Source organism: Lepus europaeus, chromosome 7 (genome assembly GCF_033115175.1).
Source record: "Lepus europaeus isolate LE1 chromosome 7, mLepTim1.pri, whole genome shotgun sequence".
Taxonomy (NCBI): domain Eukaryota; kingdom Metazoa; phylum Chordata; class Mammalia; order Lagomorpha; family Leporidae; genus Lepus; species Lepus europaeus.
The window spans coordinates 95966083-95991025 of record NC_084833.1 but is presented as its reverse complement, the minus strand read 5'-3'; the positions used below and the strand labels follow the sequence as shown (position 1 = coordinate 95991025).

At 41.9% G+C, this 24943-nt stretch overlaps 1 protein-coding gene across 2 annotated transcripts in view; it reads left to right on the top strand.

The window, feature by feature from the left end:
• The first annotated feature begins 6858 nt into the window (after positions 1 to 6858).
• Positions 6859 to 24943, top strand: part of ALKBH8 (alkB homolog 8, tRNA methyltransferase) — a 76722-nt gene continuing 58637 nt past the window's right edge. The window contains exons 1-5 of one of the 2 annotated variants that reach the window (XM_062196959.1): positions 6859 to 6896; positions 11097 to 11232; positions 16365 to 16602; positions 21381 to 21512; positions 23519 to 23614. In XM_062196959.1, the coding sequence (XP_062052943.1) occupies positions 6883 to 6896; positions 11097 to 11232; positions 16365 to 16602; positions 21381 to 21512; positions 23519 to 23614 (616 nt within the window). In that variant the 5' untranslated portion in view covers positions 6859 to 6882. Of the gene's footprint in view, positions 6897 to 10635; positions 10659 to 11096; positions 11233 to 16364; positions 16603 to 21380; positions 21513 to 23518; positions 23615 to 24943 lie in introns of those variants that run through there. The other variant, XM_062196960.1, reaches the window with a different exon arrangement.

Here is a 24943-nt window from a genome sequence, read left to right as displayed (position 1 = left end):
TTTGCCTTAAGGGATGTGGAAGACTTTAGTGGATGTTACAGTTTTATCTAAAACAAATATCCACTTGCATTTCATATACTGGATCCTTTCTTAGGTCTGCAAGGCGTGTTGTCACCATGTCACAGATTTCATGAGAGCTGCTCTAAAAGAAGAGGGAATGGGAGTACACAGGCAGGAGAGCTGCCTCTGGCACTCACTATTGCACTAAGTGAGATATGGTTTTTGTGACTGCTAAGTGGATATTTGGATTATATAATCCCAATACTCTCTTTGTAAATGGACAAGTGGGTTAGAAAACTCCAAATTCCCTACAGCAAAGGTAAAAGTACTCATTCAAATTCAAGTAACCCCCAGAAAATGGCAAAACTGATGTTCCCAGTAAGCGATCTTAGTCACAATGCAATTACACTAAGACCATCTAATCAGATCTGACAAGAAGTACAATTTCCAAATTTAGAAACAATCACAAAAGCTGCATGAAATGTGAATTCACATCCAGTATAGTTAATGAACACACTTTCCCTTTTGGACAAATATCTGTGGGGCTTTGAGAGATTTAATGGCCACATGAAGACCTTTCAAACGGAAATATGTGTATATTTATTTGTTTATTTTTTAAAGATCTACTTATTTGAAAGGCAGAGTTAAAGAGAGGGAGACAGAGACAGAGAGAGGGGTCTTCCACCTGCTGGTTCACTCCCCCAAATGGTCACAACTGCCAGGACTTGGCCAGACCTAAGCCTGGAGCTAGGAGCTTCTTCCAGGGGTCTCCCACATAGGTGCAGGGACCTCTCTCTCTCTCACTGTCCACTCTGCCTGTCAAAAATAAATAAATAAATAAAAAAAGAATACTTTTCTTCCATAGAGTTAAGGAAAACATTAAAAATAGTTTTATCTTATTTAAAATAATACAAATCCGAGGTGGGTGCTTGGCTTAGTGGTTAAGATGCCACTTGAGACACTTAGATCCTACATTGATGAGTGCATTGGAGCCTCAGCTTTGCTTCTAATTCTAGCTTACTACTGATGTACACCCTGGGAGGCAGCAGGTGATGGCTCAAATATTTGGGTCCCTGCCAACCACCTAGGAGGCCTGGACTGAGTTCCAGGCTCTTGGCTTCAGCCGGGCTCAGCTCTGGCTGTTGTGGGCATTTGGGGATTAAATCAGCAGATTAAAAGATCTCTCCCTCTCTATTCCTCCTTCTATCACTGTCCCCCCCCCCCTTTTTTCAAATAAAATGGAAAAAAATGCATGAAGCCCATTCCTCCAGCCACCCCAAAGACTTCCCTGCACCTTGAGTTGTCTGCTACTCTTTTATTCTCTTTGGCTTGATAAATACATCACAGAAAAAAATTATTCTGCAAAGCAAGCAGATATTTAGCCTTAAGAATAAACAAACTATTTGGGGAGGTTAATGTTTCTCAGATAAAATCTTACATTTGCAAACATCCAGAACACAATCCTCCAAGCTGAGTTTTACGTTTATTACTATGAATTAAAGACTAGACCTTTCCCCCTTTTTGTGTGTGTGTGTGTGTGATTTTTTTGTCTCTAATGACTGCATGGGTAATATTTTCACCATATGACTTACAAACTTCAAAGTTTTCATTGAATTTTTATTAACATGGCATGAATAATGCATTCAGTCTGGAAATGTCACAGTGAACATCAAATGGTTTTATATAATGCATTTTTAAAAGATTTATTTATTTATTTACTTATTTATTTGAAAGGCAGAGTTACAGAGAGACAGAGGCAGAGTGAGAAGTCTTCCATCCACTGGTTCACTCCCTAAATGGCCACAATGGCTGGAGCTGGCTGATCTGAAGCCAGGAGCTTCTTCTGGGTCCACCACATGAGTGCAGGGGCCCACGGATGTGGGCCATCTTCCACTGCTTTCCCAGGCCATAACAGAAAGCTGGATTGGAAGTGGAGCAACCAGGACTAGAACCGATGCCCATATGGGATGCCCACCTGCATTGCAGGTGGTGAAGACGCCAACAATAGGTGAAGCAGCACAGAAAACACAGTTTGGGAAGGAAACTTGATACCTATTTGTGTCCCAGGAGGGATACAATGAGTAGCAGAAGGAAACTGTGAGAGAAGACTTATAAATTATTTTTTTTTTTTTGGCCATAAAAAAGGAAATAAAATTCCCCAAGCTTCCCCCTGCACAAATGGAAGTAAAATCAGAAGTTAGCCAGAAAACAAGTGGAGGCTGGGAAAGAGAGAAGAGAGATTAGAAACCTCTTAACTACAGGAATTGAATCTAAAATTGCAGTAAAGGATACCACAATTTGGAACCACAGTAAAAATATAACAGTTTTCAAGAACTGTTGGGGCAACTTTTAATTTTTTGTGATTCAAGAGTCTTGAATACAAGTGCTGTTAGTAGTCTATCTTTGAATGCTTTATTAGTTGATGAGACTGCTCATCTTTCTAGTACCCCTTTCTCTTAGGTTTTCAGATAGGTTATCTTATGATAATCTAGCCAAAAATACGTGTTCAACCTTTCATGGCCCTCAAGGAGCACACTATTAATTGTCTCTCTAACAAACATCTCTCTTTTCTCCTTGGATAGCCAACTAGTCAGGAGTAAGCCTGTGTATTTGTTTTCTGTTGCTGCAGTAACATTTTATCACAAATTTAGCAGCTCAAAACTATGTAACATTTTTTGAAAAGTTGTTTAGGTCAGAAGTTTGAGTTGGTTTGGTTGACTTCTCTTTGAGTTTCATCAAGACAAAATTAAGAAGCTAGCCAGCTGGGCTCTTAATCAACATGCGCTGTGGAGGATCTGCATTTATTCAGGTGGTTGGCAGGAAAAAGGCCCCACTTCTTGGTTGGCTATCAGCTGTGGGTGCCTCTAGCTAATCAAATGCCTCTCTCCAGTCCTTGCACGTGGATCTTTACATCTCATAGCCAGCAAGAGTGTTAAATCTGTCACACTTGGAGACAATTTGGGTAAAAAGATGTATTTATGTATGTATTATTTAAAAGAGTTACAGAGAGAGGTAGAGACAGATAAGGAGATTTTTCATCGGCTGTTTCGCTCCCCAGATAGTCCCAGTGGCTGGGGCTGGGCCAGGTAAAGCCAGCAGCACAGGAGCTTCTTCCAGGTCTCCCACATGGGTAGCAGAGTCCCAATCACTTGTGCCATTGTCTGCTGCTTTTCCCAGACCAATATCAGCGACCTGGGATTGGAAGTAGAGTAGCTGGGACTCAAACCCACTCTCATATGGGATTCTGGCTTTGTAGGCAGTGGCTTTACCTGCTATGCCACAATGCTGGCCCCTAAGATAATTTATTTTAAGGTCTGCAAACTTAATTACATCTGCAAATTCACAGGTTCTACGGGTTAGAATGTGGATATTCCTGGAGGTCCATTATTCTGCCCGTTATCATATTTGATCTATGGACAGTCAAAACACACACATAGTACAAAACACAAGAGGAAGTTCATTGGGAATTCATTTCTTGGATGAAAAAACAGTGCTCCTTTGTTTCCAGGTAGGAATGTTAATAGAGTGACAAAATGTCTGGTATTGTAGCAGCCACCTTGTAACCGGGAGACATCAAGAAGAGGATAAACAGTCAATAAACCAAGGAAGCTGGATTAGGAAACTGAAAAGCATTTGGACTATGACATTGAACAGCAGAACCAGTGTCAGTGATTGCCTTTGTCTGGATGGCTTGCCAATTGAGGAAAAATAAATATTTATTTAAGGAATTAGTCCAGGTTTCTCTTATTATAAATGTAAAGGAATTCTAAATATGTTGTTATTTGCCCTAGTTTCTGGAACTCTACATTTGAAGGCTTTAAAATGTAGTATTGGTTAATCTTATTAAATTAATTTATATGTCAATTACACTTGAGGGTGGGGCCAATCTTAACCTTAATATGAGAATGTGCTCTCAATTACAGTGTTAAGAGTATCCAAGGGTTGGCAAACTATAGCCCATTAGCCAAATCCTGCAAGCATAGCAGGGGGAGCTAAGAAAAGCTTTTCACATTTTAAAAGTGTTATTTAAAAAAAGAATAATAATAAGAAGAAGAGTACCTGGAGTATTTGGCCACAAAGCTGAAAATATTATCTGGTACTTTAGAAAACAATCTTTCTTCCACCTGCACTAGGAATACAGCGGGCTCACCTCTCATGAAGTTGAGACTAAGGTTCTACTAAGAGTCATTAGGTCAGCATTTAATACCTTTCAAGAATTATTATAGCTTACCATGTAAAGCTTCTGGCACAGTTGAAGATGAATTCTATCTTCAAATTAAATTCCTTTTCAGTTCAACGTTTATTAAAATCTTTTTATTGCAAAACTATGGAAGATACTGAGGTTACATAGTGAATTAAACAAGGTCTCATTGTAGCTGAAAATTGCTCAATTTGTCATCTTCTCTGAGAGAAGCAGTCTACAGAATACTCCCAGAAAAGAGCCTGCAGAGAAAGGATAGCTTACAAAATTTTCTAAGTACCCAGATTTTTCCAAGAATAGTAAAGGAGGGATAGACAGTTAGTAGTTGGAAATTTAGGCCTGTAACTCAGGGGCAGAAAGGGAGAAAAACAACCATAAGAGCAATATGCAGTATTTTACCACATCGATCACAGAAAGTAAATGCTGTTTTACAATTTCTATTTCAGATCATGCTCCAATGTTCAGAGTCTTATGAAACCAAATTGCTTCCCAGGGGTTGAGCATTTGACCTACTTGTTCAGACACTTCAAATCCAGCTTCTTACTAATACAGACCTGAGGCAGCAAGTGATGGATGAATCAAGTCATTGGATGCCTATCACTAACATGGGAGACCTGGATTGAGTTCCCAGCTGTTGGTTCTGGGTTCAGCACAGTCCAGGCCATTGTTGGAATTTGAGTAGTCAACCCACTCTTTCTTATACTAATAATAACGTTGAAATATTATTTTTAAAAATTGTTAAATGGGAATGGGGAATGATTCATAAATCTCTTTAAAATTCTGGGTGACAGACAGGAAAGAATCTGCAGAAAAAAAGAATCAACCACAAAACTGAGGGATTGCCAGTGTTTAATTATGGACACAGGGAAGGTAGCACAAACTCTGACAGCAAGTGATCAAGACGTGTAAAGAGAACTAAAAGAAAACAGTTTCCCAGAGGCTTAGAAATTTAAAAGTTTTGGGGCCAGTGCTGTGGCATAGCAGATAAAGCTGCCACTTGCAGTGCCCGCATCCCATACGGGTGCTGGTTTGAGTCCTGGCTGCTCCACTCCCAATGCAGCTCTCTGCTATGGCCTGAGAAAACAGTAGAAGATGGCCCAAGTCCTTGGGCTCCTGAACTCATATAGGATACCCAGGAGAAGCTCCTGGCTCCTGGCACTTGGCTTTAGCCTGGTCCAGCCCCAGCCATTGTGGCCATTTGGGGAGTGAACCAGTGGATGGAAGACCTCTTTCTTTCTCTCTGTGTTTGCCTCTCTGTAACTCTGCTTTAAAATAAACAAATAAATCTCAAAAAAGAAAAGAAATTCAAAAGTTTTGAAAGCTTCAGTACCTTCAAGTAGGCCAGATACCAAGGTGAAAGCACTGAATTCGGCCATTGGGAAGTGGGATATTTTACACTGTTCAGTTTGGTAGCAAATAGCCACGTACAGCTATTTAAGCTAATTACAACTAAATAAAAATTTAAAAATTCGCGATTCAGTTTCTTAGTTGTACTAGCCACATTTGCAATGTCCAAAAGCCACCCAACACAAGTGTCTACCATACCAGACAGCTCAGATTATAAAATGTTTCGATAATTGCAGGGAAGTACTATTGGGATGCTTTTGATCGCATCCAGTAGTGCACAGGCAAGACTGCAATGGGGGGCATTCAATATGTTTTTCCTTACACATCTCCCAGGTCTTTTATTTCTGGTCTGTTACTAGATCTTTCCCCCTTCTATCTGCCACTTCTGTGTCTCAGTTAACATTTCCTTCCTTTTTTTTTTTTTTTTTTGAGATTTATTTTATTTATTTGAAAGTGTTACACAGAGAGGTCTTCCATCCGCTGGTTCACTCCCCAGATGGCCACAACAGCCGGAGCTGCGCTGATCCAAAGCCAGGATCCAGGATCCAGGAGCTTTGTCTGACCTGGTATCCCACGGGGTGCAGGGGCCCAAGGACCTGGGCCATTCTCTACTGCTTTCCCAGGCCACAGCAGAGAGCTGGATGGGAAGTGGAGCAGCAGGGACTAGAATCGGCTCCCATAGGGGATGCCAGCGCTTCAGGCCAGGGAGCTAAGCCGCTGCGCCACAGCGCCGGCCCCTCCTTCCTTTTCACTTTACCATGTGAACGGCTCTTTTCTTCTAGTCTCCCCTCCCACTATCAAATAGAAGCTCTGGTTATATCACTTTGTTTCTCGAATCTTTCTAGGACCCCCTTAGGCCTAGAAGATAGAACAGTGTTAGGTCACGGACGGTGTGGAGGCACCCTGTCTTTTCTACCTCCTTCAGCATCTCCCACGCATCTCCCTAACACTCTAGGGTACTCACCATTCCCCCGGCACATTCACGCACATGCACCTTCCTTCCGGCTCGCACAATGTCATCTTCCAGCCCCCAGCGTCCTCCCCATACCTCCAAGAAGATACAGGAGGAAAGATATGCTGAGAGATCAAGGCGGGGTGAGACCCAAGGAGACAAACTTGTTTGACCTTTTTCCATTTGGGGAGCGCTGAAAAAAATAAGCCGCATTCTAAAACATTACTATGCCCCCAAATAAGAAGCGATTTACACGGTAACGGAGGGCAAAGACATTCGGCGAAGAAAGGGTCAACATAGAGCTCCGGGACCGAAGGGAATTGTGGGAGCTCTGTTCGTCGCCCCGCCGACTCATGGGAAATGTAGTGCAGTTGCTTCCAATATGGCCGCGCCCAGGTGAGGGGGTGTGCGAGTGTCCGCGGCGGGTTCAAGGGCTAAAGTGAAGAGGTTGGAGGGAGGCAGTGCCCGCTTGGGGAAAATCTGGCTTAAGCCGAGGCGGAGGAGTGTGGCACTTCTTGCTGGAGAGCACTTTGGGCTGCAATGCCTTTTCCTCTTCCTCTTGTTTCCTTCTTTCAGTCTTCTATCCGCTTGGCCGGTGGGGGCTGACAGCCCAGGGAAAGGAGGGGGAACCCGAGCAGTGCGGCCCGTGGGCAGTAGGGTGCCTGTGCGTTGGGTGATTTTGTCAGTGTCCAAGGTGTATATGTTTGTGTTTGGCACGGATGCCCACGTGGTTCTATGGTCTTAGTCTCCCTGCGACTCCTGGTCCTCCCGTGGTGTCGGCTGGTTTTTTTGTTTTAATTTTAAGATACAGAATGTCATTTTATTGACCATTTTTTATGTCAGCTGTAACCCAGGCACTCAATTCTATGCCCGTAATAAGTATGTGACATGCAGCAGGTAATCACAGTGTGAGACACACCGAGTGTCGATGCAGACACCTCAGAATTCTGGGGGAGGAGAGGCTTAGGAACCAAGTTAGCAAATTTCAGACAGGAGAATTCACGAAACAGATGAGTGGCTGCCATGTGCTAGATTCTGTTCAGTTGCTGGCTGCTACGTGGTGAATTACACATAGGAAATCCCAACTTCATGGAGCAAGAGAGAATAAACAAATTAGCCAGAGTGTAAGGAAATAGACAGTTTGTGCTCTTTAAAAAAAAAAAAAGATTTATTTTATTTATTTGAAAGAAAGAGAGAGGTAGAGACAGAGAGAGAGGTCTTCCATCTGCTGGTTCACTCCCCAGATGGCCACAACAGCTGGAGCTGTGCTGATCTGAAGCCAGAAGCCAGGAGCTTCTTCCAGGTCTCCCACGTGGGGGCAGGAGCCCAGGGACTTGGGCCATCTTCCACTGCTATCCCAGGCCACAGCAGAGAGCTGGATCAGAAGAGGAGCAGCTGGGACTAGAACCGGCACCCATATGGGATGCCAGCGCTCAGGCCAAGCCTTTAACCTGCTGAGCCACAGTGCCGGCCCCAGTTTGTGCTCTTTCAAGAGTTAAAATGAGATGATATGATGAGTGAGGGGTGTATTATTTTCCCAATCATTAAAAATCTTTATTTCATTTAAAAATAGATAATTTAAATGAATATACACTGAATTGAAAAAAAAGTTGTCAAAGAGGAAAGCTCTCTCTGATTCCTGAACTTACGTACCCAATTTCCCTCTGTGGAATCACCCCATGTCACCAGTTTCTTGTGTGTTCTAATGAGTTTTATGTATAATGTGTATACTTGTGCTATACTTTAAAATCAAGCTTCATTTGATAATAGTTTAGGTTCTTTCTAATTTTACTATTAATGAACTATAATTTAAGCACACAAACATTTTTTGTCTATGCTTCCAGGCTCATAATAAGTGCTGTGTTGTTCAAGAAAGGCATGACACACACAGGGAAATATGCAGTAGGATGCATTGGAGTTAAACATCCTAACAAGCAGGTAGCAGAGTGTGCATAATCTTCAAAGGGTCATCCTACAGAGAATTTTCTTGGCCTGGAAGTGGCTGGACTACGCTAAGCATGGCTAGATCCTAGTAAATAGGGGCCCTACTGCCATAAAATGGCATGGAACATCCAAGCATCTATGCAATAGAGGAAGCTCCCTGGTCAGGGTCATGGCTTTCTTAGAAAGGGGGCACCTCCAGATCTCAACAGCTGGTACCAGTTTGTTCCTTGTTGTGACTCAGATCTGCTGAACCATGGCTGTCAAGCCACTGGACTGGAGGAAAAATGAGTCTCAAATAGTATCCAGCTTTGTCTTTCAAATGCAATAATGTTGCAGGGCAGAGTGCAGGAGACAGGAGAGAAGATAACAGAAATGTGGTTGTGAGGCTCCATCTGCTGGTGCTGAACTCTTGGTAGCTGACTTACGAAAGATTGTCAGCATCTTTTCTGTCATTTTTTTCATTTTGCGATCTTTGCTCATGTGAGATATTAATAAAAAATTATTTTGTGCACCCTCATGCCTTGTTATCCATGATATGCTGTCAAGTTGCTGTTCCAAAGATGGAGATCTTAAACCAGAATGGCCATAAAACTTTGAAGGTCCTCAGCTGGACTTCATCTTGTTAAACAGTTCTGATATGGCTCTTCTAAAAATGAACAGTAATATAGTAATAAATGAATTTAATCCTCCATAACAAAGTGATGAGAGAGGCATTATTATTATTATTATCCTTGCCTCTGTTTACAGATGAAAATGAAACACAGAAATACATAGCTAACTGTCATACAGTTAATAGTTCATGGAGCTGAAATTTGAACCTGGACTCCAACCACTGTGTTATACTGGCTCATGGCAGTGAATGAGTGTCTGGACCAACTAGGAAAAGTATGCTTTAATCCCTGTCTTTGAAGACCTCATAGTCCAGTGGAACAGGGTGGATATTAGAAAAAATAATTATAATTAGTGCAATATTAGCAACATCTATTCAGTTATCCATTTCCTATACATTGTTGGCTTTAAAAAAAAAAAACATTTATTTACTTAAGGCAGAGTTATAGAGGAAGAGGGAGAGAAAGAGAGAAAATCTTCCATTTGCTGGTTCACTCCCCAGATGGCCACAACAACCAGGGCTGGGCTGGGAGCTTCATCCAGGTCTCATGTGAGCAGCAGGGACTCAAGGACTTGGGCCATCTTCTACTGCTTTCCCAAGCCATTAGCAGGGAGCTGGATCAGAAGTGGAGCAGCCAGGACTCGAACTGGTGCCCATATAGGATGCCAGCAGCTTTACCCACTATGCTATCACAGCATTGGCCCCACAGTGTTGATTCTTCTTCTTCTTCTTCTTCTTCTTCTTCTTCTTTTTTTTTTTAAGATTTACATTTTATTTCTTTGAAAGACAGAGTTACAGAGAGAGGTAGAGACAGAGAGCTTCCATCCACTGGTTCACTCCCCAGATGGCTGCAATGGCTGGAGCTGCGCTGATCTGAAGCCAGGAGCTTCTTCTGGGTCTCCCACGTGGGTGCAGGGGCCCAAAGACTTGGGCCATCTTCTACTGCTATCCCAGGCCATAGCAGAGAGCTGGATCAGAAGAGGAGCAGCCAGAACCAGAACCGGCACCCATATGGGATGCTGGTGCTTCAGCCCAGGGCTTTAACCCACTGCGCCACATCACCGGCCCCAAGTATTGACTTCTAAAGCTTTCTAACCTCAGTGCCTTTCCTAGGACCATTTTATATTGTTACCTGCCAGCCATACACTGCAACTGTGCATCTGACCTAGTACCTTAAACATTTTATACTGAAGTCTCATTTTCTCCCTTACTGAGCAGCTCTTCCTAACCTTCCTCTTGACCTGCCAGTGTTGTGATGGCACCATTTGTCTCAATCACTCGGGCTCTATTCTGTTAGTACCTTGTCCTTGATTCCTCTCTATCTCATGTCTGAGTAGTCATAAGGCCTGTTGATTCTGCCTGAGCGTTTTTTTTTCACCTTTTCCCTCTTTCCCTTCCTTCTATTTCTTTCCATTCTGCTGCCTACAGCCCAGATCAGGCCTGCATTTCTAGTTGCTGAGTTGGATTGTTATAGATCTTCTCGCCTGTCTCCTGCCTATGGTGCCCTCCAGACAGCCTGCCTTGACTCCACCACATGGCTCTGTGCTAGGAAGCTGGATTGCTAGCATTGCATAGACTTGGCGTTTTTTCTTCTATGCTTAAAGGTTAGAGTTTTGAGTGTTTCTTAGCTGTTTTGAAATCTGATTTTATTGAACGTGGTAAATTTTTTGACTTTGCAGTGAGGAGAGAATGGGACCAGAAAGTCAAAAATGCCAGTATTTTATTGTCTTGCCAGACATGTCCTTATGTATTTTAGCATCTACCCTTTGCTGCCTTGTTGAATACCTTCCACTCTATATCAATTTGTATGTACTTCATAGAGCTGAGACTTTTTTAGAAACCTTAGATGTTACCTTCTTAGATATTCCTTTTTTTTTTTTTTTTTTGTCACTTCTCTAGATTGGTGAAGTAAAGGTAAACTAAAGATTTAAGAGAATTATCACAGAAATTTTTATAAAGTGTGTTAAGATGTGAATAGTGTTATTATAGTTGTTCCTTTGGGACTCTTAAGGTTGACATTTTTTGCCATTCTTTTTTTCCAGTGTTGCTATGGACAGCAGGCATCAAAGTAGTCACAAACTCAACAAGGCTGAGAAGAAGTTCTTAAGGAAACAGATTAAAGCCAGGCATACTTTGCTGAGACATGAAGGCATCGAGACAGTATCTTATGCCACTCAGGTGACATAAAACTATTACTGTTTAAATGTGCATGTATTGACATGTTAATGTTATGTTCATATTTGTCACTAACTGCTCAAGGCTTATAATTGTTCAGTCATGTGTAACATCCATATTAAACATACTTTTATAGGACCTTCTGATTTGGCTTATAGCCCAGCCTATAATTTGAATTTTTATTGATTATGTTGATTGAACTAGAGGAAGTTTTTGGTATATATTGATAATAGTGCTGCATGAGTCTTTTCAGGTTACAAAACATACTTACAGTCATTATGATATTTAATTTCCTCCAAATCCTTAAATTCAAGTATATCTCAACACTCAATTATCTTCATACTCGTAGTTTCCAAAGTATGTTTAACTTGGACTTTGATTATTTCTTCCCCATAATATTTTTAAAGGAAAATAATAAAATTGTAGAGAGACTTCAATTATATTTTATCTATCCTAGAGAGAACAAATATTTTTCTAGTGATATGTAAAAATATAGGTACTTTGGGGCCGGTGCCATGGCTCACTTGGTTAATCCTCTGCCTGCAGCACCTTCATCCCATATGGGTGCCGGTTCTAGTCCTGGTTGCTCCTCTTCCAGTCCAGCTCTCTGTTGTGGCCCGGGAAGGCAGTGGAGGATGGCCCAAGTGCTTGGGCCCTACACCTGCATGGGAGACCAGGAAGAAGCACCTGGCTCCTGACTTCAGATTGGTGCAGCGCCAGCCGTAGCGGCCATTTTGGGGGTGAACCTATGGAAGGAAGACCTTTCTTTCTGTCTCTCTGTCTATAACTCTGTCAAATAAAAAAAAAAATAGGTACTTTGTGCAAATTTATAGCATTGTAAGATTTTTCAAGAGCAGTGATCTGCACATTGTCAGGACTAAAGATAACTTCCAAACCAAATGTGAATTCTCTACTTCATAATTCTTATTACTGTCAAAATTGCTTGGATAAATAACTAAAATAATTATTATATTTAATTATGTTGCATGACTCAGATGTAGTAGGAAATTAGTTCCTACCTTCCTTCTCCTTGTTTTTGTGTTGTCTGCCTTTAGAGTTGCCCACAAATGATTTGGACAGCACCTCTGGAGGACCTCTAGTATTCCTCAAGTCATGCCTTGTCATCTTTCATTCCTAGCCGGGGAAGTAGACCATATATATATATATATATATATATATATATAAAATTTTTTTTTTGACAGGCAGAGTGGACAGTGAGAGAGAGAGACAGAGAGAAAGGTCTTCCTTTTTCCGTTGGTTCACCCCCCAATGGCTGGTGCACCGCACTGATCCGAAGCCAGGAGCCAGGTGCTTCTCCTGGTCTCCTATGCGGGTACAGGGCCCAAGGATTTGGGCCATCCTCCACTGCACTCCTGGGCTACAGCAGAGAGCTGGCCTGGAAGAGGAGCAACTGGGACAGAATCCAGCACCCCAACCGGGACTAGAACCCGCCGGCACCAAAGGTGGAGGATTAGCCTAGTGAGCTGCGGTGCCGGCCGACCCTAGATATTTATGAACTCTCAGCAGCAACTCCTTAGATTTAGGAATGTGGAAATGCTTTTGGAAATTATAGTTGCATCCAACCAGATTATTTTGATATTTTAATTAATAAACCTCATTGACTGAGGTCTGAGCAAGCCATCTGAGATTAAATTTTTTGCCATATTACATAGTGGGCATGTTTATTTTGTGTGTGTGTGTGTATACTTAGATACATACAGAGTATTGGCTATCCCAAGACATAGTAGAGCTTTACTTTTGTTGTTATCCAATTTATAGTAAGTTTATTACATTCTTTTCAAATAAGCTTCTAAGTTTTTGACATTGTGTGATAAAATGAATACACTTCACTGTGTACTAATCTTTAAAAATATTTATTTATTTATTTATTTGAAAGGCAGTGTTAGGGAGAGAGAGAGAGGGAGAGATAGAATTGCTTCTTAGCCTTTTGGCTAAGATGAAGTGGAGAGGGGGAGATAGAAAGAGAAATCTTCTATCAGCTGGTTCACTCCCCAAATGACCGCAATGGTGAGGGCCAGGCCAGGCCTAAGCCAGGAGCCAAGATCTTTCTCTGAGTCTCCCATGTAGGGATCAGGGGACCCAGCACGCGGACCATCCACTGCTGACATCCCAGGCACATCAGCAGGGAGCTGGATCAGAAGTGGAGCAGCCAGGACTTGAACTGGTGCCCATATAGGGTGTTGGCATTGTAGGTGGTGACTTAACCACTGTGCCACAATGCTCTATGTTCTAATCTTGAACTTTGTATGAATCAATGGTTGACCTCAGGCCATATCTAGCTTGTAAGCTAATAATGGATTTTACATTTTTAATAAAGTTTTATTTTATTTATATATTTGAAAGTCAGAGTAAAGAGAGGGAAGAGGCAGAGAGAGAGAAAGAGAAAGTTCTTCCATCTACTATTCTCCCCCAAGGGATGGCTTAACCCATGACACCATAATACCTGTCCTTGGGTTTTACATTTTTAAAGAGTTGTTTAAAAAAAAAAAACAAAAACAAAAAACAAGACTGTGAGAGAAACCGATGTGGTCCATGAAGCCTAAAATACTTGCTCTCTATTCTTTTTAGAAAACTTTGCTAATATCTGGCATAAATGATGAAATTGATGAGAGAGGGCCATTAATAGTTAACTTTGTTTAGACTACAATGTTTCTGGAAGTCATAGATCATAAAGTAAAACTCTTAACACTTAGCATAATAATTTTTTAAAAGATTTATTTATTTATTTGAAAGGCAGAGCTACAGAGAGGCAGAGGCAGAGAGAGAGAGAGAGAGGTCTTCCATCCACTGGTTCATTCCCCAAATGGCTGCAACAGCCAGAGCTGGGCTGATCCAAAGCCAGGAGCCAGGAGCTTCTTCCTGGTCTCCCATGCAAGTGCAGGGGCCCAAGCACTTGGGCTATCTTCTACTGTTTTCCCGGGCCACAGCAGAGAGCTGGATTGGAAGAGGAGCAGCCGGGACTAGAACCGGCGCCCATATGGGATGCTGGCACTGCAGGCAGAAGATTAACCTACTGCGCCATGGCACTGGCCCCAAGTTGAAACATTTAAAGGAAAAAAATTGAATGCAAACTGACTGAATTACGGAAACTGAATTTCCTTATAGGAAAATTTTCCTGTTTTACATTTAAAAGAATCTATTATTGCTTATTCTTTGAACCAATATCTTTACTTTAACTTTTACTCTACTTTTATTTTATTTTTTTTTTTTAGTTTTGAGAGGCACAGAGAGACACACACCCACAGGCAGACCGATGAAAGATATCTCCTATCCACTGATTAGCTCCCCAAATGCTACAATAGCTGGGGCTAGGCCACTTGGAAGCCAGGAGCCTGGCCCTCAGTCTAGGTCTCCTAAGTGGAAGGAAAGGTCCTTGAGCCTAAGGACTGTAATATGGGATGCAGTTGTCCCAACTGGCTTGTTACCTTCTAGGCCAAAGGCCTGCCCCATTTTAGTTTTTAGTTAACATTGTAAAATGGTGGTTATAATGAGAGTATGAATTCTGAAAATTGAAGAATAAGCTTGAAACACAACTCTCCCTAATCACTACATTAACCTACTTTTTTTTTTTTTTTGAAATTCAGAGTTACATAGAGAGAGAGAGAGAGAAAGAGAGAGGTCTTTCATCTGCCGGTTCACTCCCCATTTGGCCACAACAGCTGGAGCTGCACCAATCCAAAGCCAGGATCCAGGGGTTTCTTCTGGGTTTCCCATGCAGGTGCAGGGGCCCAAGGACTTGGGCCATCTTCTGCTTTCCCAGGCCATAGCAGAGAGCTGGATTGGAAGTGGAGCAGCAGGGACTTGAATAAGCGCCCATATGGGATGCTGGCACTGCAGGGCAGAGGCTTTTCCCCGCTATGCCACAGCGCCAGCCCCAACCTGTTTTTTGTTTTTGTTTTTGTTTTTTAAGATTTTATTTATTTATGAGAGGTAGAACTACAGACAGTGAGAGGAGAGGCCTTCCTTCTGTTGGTTCACTCCCCAGGTGGCCCCAACAGCTGGAGCTGCACCAATCTGAAGCCAGGAGCCAGATGCTTCTTCCCAGTTTCCCATGCAGGTGCTTGGGTTCAAGCACTTGGGCCATCTTCTACTGCTTTCCCAGGCCATAGCAGAGAGCTGGATTGGAAGAGGGGCAGCCGGGTCTAGAACCAGCACCCCTATGGGAAGCCGGCACTGCAGTCAGAGAATTAACCTACTGCACCACAGAGCTAGCCCCCCAACCTGTTTTTTTTTTTTTTTTAAAGATTTCTTTATGAATGGCAGGGCAATGGAGAGAGAAAGAGAGGGAGAAAGAGAAAGAGAGAGAAAGGCAAGTAGAGGGATCTTCCATCTGCTCCCCACAAGCCTTCAATAGCCAGATCTGAGACAGGCTAAAGCAAGGAGCCAGGAACTCCATCCTGGTTTTTCCCATTGCTGGCAGGAGCTCAAGAATTTGGGTCATCTGCTGCTACATTCGCAGGTACTTTCACAAAAACTATTGGAAGCCAAGTAGCCAGAACTTGAAGCAGCATTTCCATATAGGATTCCAGTGTCTTAAATGGTGGCCTACTTAATCTAATTTTTTAATTTTAGTTTATTCCTCTGTAAAGTGTGCTAATACTACCTAAATAAATTCACTTTGTTGTGAAGATTATGTAATTGAAGATTAAATGGGTGAAAGCATATAGAACAATCTCTGGAAAAAACCTATTATGGAACTACTTGTTTCTTCTTTCCTCCTCTTTCCCTTTCATTATGCTAAATTTATATATCTGAACAGTAAGAAAGCCATCTCTTAATTTATATTTATGACAAGTAATGAATATTTCTCTGAAATAGGCTATTTATATTAAATATAAATATTGAATATATTTAATGTAAAGATTAAAAATAAATATTTACAACTTAGGAGTCCTTTTTATTCCCCAAATATTTAGTGAATTGCTTTATGTGCTTTGTTTGAAGTTTGCAAACCAAATAATCACTAGGAAACCTTTTTCTTTTTCTTAATTACATGTTTGTAGAAGTATTTATTTAAAAGAATCTTATTTAACCTTATTTTTAAATAAGCATGTTGACATCAATTACTCATATTGCTTTCTTGATCTGTTTTTTTTTTTTTTTTCTCCCTAAAGAACCTGGTTGTTGCCAATGGTGGTTTGGGTAATGGTGTGAGTAGGAACCAACTGCTCCCAGTTTTGGAAGACTGTGGGCTGGTGGATGCTCTCTTAATGCCACCTAACAAGCCCTACTCATTCGTGAGATACAAAACCACAGAAGAATCCAGGAAAGCCCATGCTACTCTTAATGGAAAAGAGATAGTGGATGATTTAGGACAAAAGATCATTCTGTACTTGAATTTTGTGGAAAAAGGTATTATCATAGAAGTTTTCTTTTAAAAAATTGTTCTTTCATGTGTGATTTTTCATAGACATAAATTGAGGCTTTAGTTATTGTGAAACAGGAACATCAGTTAAGCAGTTCTTTTGCTTTAACAAACATTTTTTTTAAAGATTTATTTATTTATTTGAAAGGCCGAGTTAAGAGAGAGAGAGAGACAGAGAGAGAGAGAGAGAGAGAGAATCTTCTATCTACTGGTTCACTCCCTAAATGGCTGCAACTGGCTGGAGCTGGGCCAGACTGAAAGCCAGAAACCAGGACCTGCTTCCGAGTCTTCCATATGGGTGCAAGGGCCCAGGCACTTGGACTTCCACTGCTTTCTCAGTGCATTAGCAGGGAGCTGGATTGGAAGTAGAACAGCTGGGACTCAAACTAGCACTCATATGGGATGCTAGTGCTGCAGACGGTGGCTTAACCTGTGCCAGCCCTGACATTCTTTTCACACCTACTTTGTGCCAGGCATGGGACTAGTAGCTGAAGGTAGAAAGGTGAATAAGATTATAGCCTACCTTTAAGCAGTAGCTCCTGCCTACCAACCATATGAGAGCACAACAGAATGTTTATGGGAAATGGAATTAACTGCTATTTAATGTGAAAAACTTTTGAAATTCATGCATGGTTTCTTTATAGCATGCATTGCCCATGAGCCTTTTGAAGACCCCTTATATACACGGATTTCATTTTTTGTACCAAAATAAACATATTTTAATTCCATTTTCCATGAATTCTTTGAAGTAACCTCATATATTTTTTATTTTTTATACATGTTACTGATTTTGGATTCTTCTTGCTTAATTGTGTTTGTCAAAGTTTAATCTTCAGGATTTAGATCACCAATTTATTTCACAGTGCCTATCTAGATGCTTTTAATTAATCAGGCAAATTTAACTGTGGTCCAATTGATTATGTACCAGTCATCATATTTGTGGAGAAGCACTTTTATCTAGTAAAGATCCCTAAGCTCCCATCACAGGACTTTCTGTGATGATAGAAATATTTGCATCCGTGCTTTCCAATACTGTAGCCACTAGATAGTTGTGAAGAACTGAACAATTTAATTGATTTAATAATAGCTTTATAGATTGGTTTACAGAATTGCTACAGGAACTATTATGTCTTTTTACTTCTGCCTCATAGAAATGAGTAGTATTATGATGAACTTTGATTTATACATTTAATCTTTATTTATTTACCACTTATTTAAGCAATGAAGAGCTCTGTGTAGACATTTGGCCCAGCAGTTAATTGCAGGTTAAGATGCCCATGTTCTCTATCTGAGTGCCTATGTTTGATACCTACCCACCTTTGGCTCCTGATTCCAGCTTCCTGCTAATGCAGATCCAGGGAGGCAGTGGTAATGGCTCAAGTTGTTGGGTGTGCCATCATCCAATTAGGTTTGACTGTCATGGTCATTTAAGGAGTGAGCCAATGGATAAGATTCTCTCTCTCTCTCTCTCTCTCTCTCTCTCTCTCTCTCTCTCTCTCTCTCTCTTTTTCTGTGTCTGGGAGTAGATAAGTAAATAATTTGGTCAAATTTATATTTTTATAAAATAAGACTCAAGACTTTTTAAAAAAAGATTTATTTCATTTTATTCAAAAGTTAGAGAGAGAGATAGAGAGGGAGAGACAGTTAGAGAAAGAGAGAGAGATCTTCTGTCTGCTCATTCATTCCCCAGATGGCTGCAGTGGCCTGGGCTGGGCCAAGTTGAAGCCAGGAGCCAGTAACTTCTTCCAGGTCTCCCACATGGGTGTCAGGGGCTCAAGCACTTGGGATATCTTCCATTGCTCTTTCCAGGCACATTAACAGGGAAGCTAGATTGGAAATGGAGGATCTGGGACTTGAATCAGTGTCCAAATGGGATGCCAGCACCCGCTATGCCCCAACACTGGCCCCCAATGATTAAGTCTTTTTTTTTTTTTTTTGGAAGATTTATTTATTTACTTGAGAGGCAGAGTTACAGATAGAGAGAGGGAGAGACAGAGAGAGAGAGAGAGATCTTCCATCCATTGATTCACTCTCCAAATGGCTGCAACCGCTCTAGCTGGGCCAATCCAAAGCCAGGATCCAGAAGCTTCTTCCAGGTCTCCCAGGTGGATACAGGGGCACAAGAACTTGGGCCATCTTCCACTGCTTTCCCAGGCCATCAACAGGGAGCTGGATTGGAAGAGGAGCAGTCAGGACTCAAACTGGTGCCTATATGGGATGCTGGTGTTGCAGGCAGATGCTTAGCCTATTATGCCACAGCACCGGGCCCCAAGGATTAAGGTTTAATCAAAATAATGTTCTTGAGTTTTCTCCCACTAGGTGTGTTATACACTCAGTAAGAAATTTACAAAGTGGATTTTGGGGTATTTTTATTTAAAATCCTTTGTTAGGTTCAGATATACCTCAGAGACTAGCAATCATATTTATAATATTGGGAAATAATTTTTAACTGAGACTAGAATTGTGTCATAAGTGTTTTGATACTGATTTTGACATTTGTTATCAGATAGCTACTATGTAAGAACAGCAAGAAATATTTCAAGTTCTTTTTTAAAAAAATATATTTAGGAAGCTAAATATGAGTTACTTTCACTATAAATTACCTATCTTTAAGGAATTCTTTTCAAAGTTTTCTTATATAATTTGAGTACAAATAATGTCTAGCACATAGTAGTCGCAGATAAATATTCATCAAATGAATATATTCATATTTCTGAAGTATTAACACAATCTGGTAGATATTTACTGTATTACTTTATGAATTTTTATATTAAATAATTCAAAGATGAAAACTGCCTGGCGGAAAAGCTTTAAAAATCATATTGGTAAAATGAATGAGCAAATCCCTAACAGTAAATGTGAATACACTATTCTTGTTATCTAAAACAGTAGTAAATTCTTTTTTGTTTTCCTTTTAGAGTTGTACTTATCCAAAACTTTGAGGAACACAGGAACTTAAATTTATGCTAAATATTCTTCATTATTGATATTTCTTTAGAAAGTTATGTCATTTTACATTTAAAATTTATTTATTTATTTATTTATTTTGACAGGCAGAGTGGACAGTGAGAGAGAGAGACAGAGAGAGAAAGGTCTTCCTTTGCCGTTGGTTCACCCTCCAATGGCCGCTGTGGCCGGCGTGCTGTGGCTGGTGCACTGTGCTGATCTGAAGCCAGGAGCCAGGTGCTTCTCCTGGTCTTCCATGGGGTGCAGGGCCCAAGCACTTGGGCCATCCTCCACTGCACTCTCGGGCCATAGCAGAGAGCTGGCATGGAAGAGGGGCAACCGGGACAGAATCCGGCGCTCCGACCGGGACTAGAACCCGGTGTGCCGGCGCCGCTTGGCGGAGGATTAGCCTGTTGAGCCATGGCGCCAGCCAACATTTAAAATTTATTAAAGAAAAGAGAGATTCCCATTTACTTGTTCACTCCTCAAATGCAAGCAGTGGGCTGGAGCAGGTCTTCACCAGGCTGAGACCAGGAGCCAGGAACTCAATCCAGGCCTTCCACATGGGTGACAGGAACCCAACTACTGGAGCTGTCACTGATGTCTCCCAGGTTGTACATTAACCTTGAGCTGGGTATTGAACCCAGATGTTGCAAAGTGAGACATAGGCATCTTTTTTGTTTTTTTTTTTTAAGATTTATTTTATTTATATGAAAGACAGAGTTACAGAGAAAGGTAGAGACAGAGAGAGAGGTCTTCCGTCCACTGGTTCACTCCCCAATTGGCCGCAACAGCCGGGGTTGGGCTGATCCAAAGCCAGGAGTCAGGAGCCAGGAGCCAGGAACCAGGAACCAGGAGCTTATTCTAGGTCTCCCACGTGGGTGCAGGGGCCCAAAGACTTGGGCCATCTTCTACTGCTTTCCCAGGCCAAAGCAGAGAACTGGCTAGGAAGAGGAGCAGCCGGGACTAGAACCGGTGCCCATATGGGATGCTGGTGCTTTAGGCCAGGGCTTTAACCTGTTGTACCACAGTGCTGGCCCTGACACAGGCATATTAATGGCATCCTGCTAGGCTAAATGGCAGCCCTTGTTTTAACTTCTTGGTCATAGCTACTAACCAGGAGTCTAAAAGCAAAAAATGAGCATTTTAATTTTTAATAATTAGAGACAATTTGACCTTTTTTTGCAAATATTTATTTGAAAGACTTAGAGAGATAGGACAGACATATCTTCCATCTACTGGTTTACTCCCTAAATGGTCACAACAGCCAGGGCTGGGCCAGGGTTGGGCTAGGGCTGGGCCAGAGCTGGCCAGGCCTAAGCCAGGAGCCAGGAGCTTCTTCCAGGTCTCTCACGTGGGTGCAGGGGTCCGAGCACTTGGCCACCTTCCACTGCTTTCTCAGGTGAAATTAGCAAGGAGCTGGATTGGAAGTGGAGCAGCCAGCACTCGAACTGGTGCCCATAGGGAATACCAGTACTGCTTAACCCACTGCACCACAATGCTGGCCCAACAATTTGACTTTTTAATTGTGTTACATACCATGGCTGTGAGAAACTTTGTCTGTTAATGAGATTTAAAGTAACTCAATCATATTTAGAGTATGCTTAAATAAAGTATTCTGTTTCTGTTGGTAATAGCAGTGGATGAAATGTACCAAAATTTTGATATTTGTTTTTGTATTTTTTTAACGTTGTATGCCTTCCAGTGTTCTTATTCCTAAAAAATAGTTTTATGAACTATACATTACTATGGGAATGAATTATTTGCAAATAAGGATTTTAAGTTTTATGTGTGACTATTATAATTTGGCTTCCCACAGCACAGTGGAAGGAGTTGGGGCCTCAGGCCTTACCCCCGGGCCTCGTGGTAATAGAAGAAATCATTTCTTCCGAAGATGAGAAAATGCTTTTGGAAAGTATTAATTGGACAGAAGATACAGATAATGAAAATTGTAAGTGATAGTTTTAAACTCTGATATTTTACAGTTTCTGCAAAATGTGCTTAGTGCTCCTTCTTTCTTTCTTTTTTTTTTTTTTTAAAGATTTATTTATTGTACTTGAAAGTCAGAATTACACAGAGAGAGGAGAGGCAGAGAGAGAGAGGTGTCTTCCGTCCGATGGCTCACTCCCCAGATGGCGCAGCTGGAGCTGTGCTGATCCGAAGCCAGGAGCCAGGAGCCTCCTCCAGGTCTCCCATGCAGGTGCAGGGGCCCAAGGACTTGGGCCATCCTCCACTGCTATCCCAGGCCACAGCAGAGAGCTGGATCGGAAGTGGAGCAACTGGGACTAGAACTGGCGCCCATATGGGATGCCAGTGCTTCAGGCCAGGGCGTCAACCCACTGCACCACAGCGCTGGCCCCTAGTGCTCCTTCTTTCTTTCATTTTATTAAAACTCATAGTTTTTCCTCAAAATTATTAAAAGTAGTCTGTATCCAATGTTAGGTAAATCATACCAACAATTCTTAGGAACATTAATAATGAATAACATGTAGCTATCAGTTTTAGCTCCAAACTGATTAATATTTTTTAGCCAACATTTATATAACTTTTTGTTTTCTAAGATTTATTTATTAATTTGAGAGGTAGAGGGACAGCGAGATCTTCTATCTGCTAGTTCACTCTCAAATGGCTGCAACAGGCCAGGCTGGGCCAGGCTGAAGCCAGGAACCAGGAACTGCATCTTGATTTCCTACATGGGTAGCAGGCCCCAAGCCATCATTCACAGCCTTCTCAGGTGCATTGGTGGGAAATTGGATCAGAAGTGGGGCAACTGGGACTTGAACGGGTACTCTGATATGGGAAGCTGATATCGCAAGTGATAGCATTACCTGTTGTGTCACAAGGCAGGCCTGTGTATAAAATAACTTTTATAAGCCCTTTCATGAAGATTATTTTATTTTATTTAAAGATTTATTTATTGATTTGAAAGGCAGAGTTATAGAGAGGCAGAGAAAGAGAGAGAGAGAGAGGTCTTCCATCTACTGGTTCACAGTTGGCCACAATGGCTGGAGCTGCGCCAATCTGAAGCCAGGAGCCAGGGGTTTCTTCCAGGTCTCCCATGTGGGTTCAGGGGCCCAAGGACTTGGGCTATCTTCCTCTGCTTTCCTAGGCCATGGCAGATAGCTGGGTTGGAAGTGGAGCAGCCAGGACTTGAACTGGCACCCATATGGGATGTCAACACTGCAGGCGGTGGCTTTACTTGCTACGTAACAGCATTGGCCCCCAGATTATTTTATTTGTTTCTCTCATTCTATGGCAAATTTCCTGTGAGGAAACACTATTATCTGGTAAAAGCCTCTGGAGATACTTGAAAATTAGAGTTACTTTCTTTCCATATTATTAACAGTGTTATGAGTGGCAGTGTACATGTTTAAGTCTCGCATTGTTCAGGTGAAACGCCTCTGTTTGTTATAATTTCAGACTTCAAAGAAGAAAAGATATGAGCAGAATGGTTAATTTTATTAGAGATAGTAATTTAGCAGTTGACAGAAGTTATCATTACTAGACTAATTCCTACTTATAATGTTGACTTTGAAATATGTGAAGGGGCTGGCGCCGCGGCTCAATAGGCTAATCCTCCGCCTTGCGGCACCGGCACACCAGGTTCTAGTCCCGGTCAGGGCACCGATCCTGTCCTGGTTGCCCCTCTTCCAGGCCAGCTCTCTGCTGTGGCCAGGGAGTGCAGTGGAGGATGGCCCAAGTCCTTGGGCCCTGAACCCCATGGGAGACCAGGAGAAGCACCTGGCTCCTGCCATCGGATCAGCGCGATGCACCGGCCGCAGCGCGCCTACTGCGGCGGCCATTGGAGGGTGAACCAACGGCAAAGGGAAGACCTTTCTCTCTACCTCTCTCTCTCACTGTCCACTCTGCCTGTCAAAAAAAAAAAAAAAAAAAGAAATATGTGAAGGACTACAATTATTTTCCTCCCAAATAGTTTACTTTCTTCTCTTCACACAGTTCAAAAATGCTTGAAACACAGAAGAGTAAAGCATTTTGGTTATGAATTCCGCTATGACAACAACAACGTAGATAAAGATAGGCCACTACCCGGGGGTAAGTAATTGTAATAATAAGTAATAAATACTGGTTTAGAAAAACAGGTTTCATATATTAGAAGTAGGTCATAATTGAGGGTGTATTTTTTGTTTGTCATTTGTAGTTAAACTTTTGAAATGATAGTATTGAAAACATTTTAGTTAGATAAATAGTATGATTTGTTTGTAAAAAATTCAAACATGAATAAAGCTGACCACTATTTTTGCTCCCATACTTCTTGGAAGTATGAGCTACTAACAGTTTATTATTTATTCTTTTAATCCTTTCAAAAATAAGCTTACATCTGTACATGCACACACACACATTCCTGTAAGTATACAGAGTTTAATATGTATACTTGGGGTGCTGTTCTGTCCTGGTTGCTCCTCTTCCAGTCCAGCTCTCTGTTGTGGCCCGGGAAGGCAGTGGAGGATGGCCCAAGTGCTTGAGCCCTGCACCTGCATGGGAGACCAGGAGGAAGCACCTGGCTCCTGGCTTTGGATTGGCGCAGCGCGCTGGCCGTGGCAGCCATTTGGGGGGTGAACCTACAGAAGGGAAGACCTTTTCTCTCTGTCTCTCTCTCTCTCACTGTCTAACTCTGCCTGTAAAAATAAATAAATAAATAAATAAGAGGAAGTGGAGCAGCTGGCACACGAACTGGTACCCATATGGGATGCTGGCATTGCAGGCGGCAGCTTTACTTGCTATGCCACAGCACCGGCCCCATGATATGTCTTACAAAAGACATCCTATTTAGGAGGTATGAAGATCTTATGTAGGTTATCATTTTACTGAATGTCCTGTAATAACTCATTCAATTAGTTCCTTGTTGATGGATATTTAGGCTATTTTTAGTTATTCGCTTCTGTAAGCAAACACCTTTTTATGCACTATGCAAAAGTTTCTTCTTTTTTTTTTTTTTTGACAGGCAGAGTGGATAGCGAGAGAGAGAGACAGAGAGAAAGGTCTTCCTTTTTGCCGTTGGTTCACCCTCCAATGGCCACTGCAGCCGGCGCATCTTGCTGATCCGAAGCCAGGAGCCAGGTGCTTCCTCCTGGTCTCCCATGCGGGTGCAGGGCCCAAGGACTTGGGCCATCCTCCACTGCCTTCCCGGGCCATAGCAGAGAGCTGGCCTGGAAGAGGGGCAACCGGGATAGAATCTGGCACCCCAACCGGGACTAGAACCCAGTGTGCCGGCGCCGCAAAGCAGAGGATTAGCCGCAAAAGTTTCTTGAGAGATACCACTAAGAAGTAAAATTATATCAAAAGTTATATTAATTTTAAAATGTTAATTAATCCAAATTGATCACCAGAACAGCTATACCAACATATTCTCACTGAGTGTGT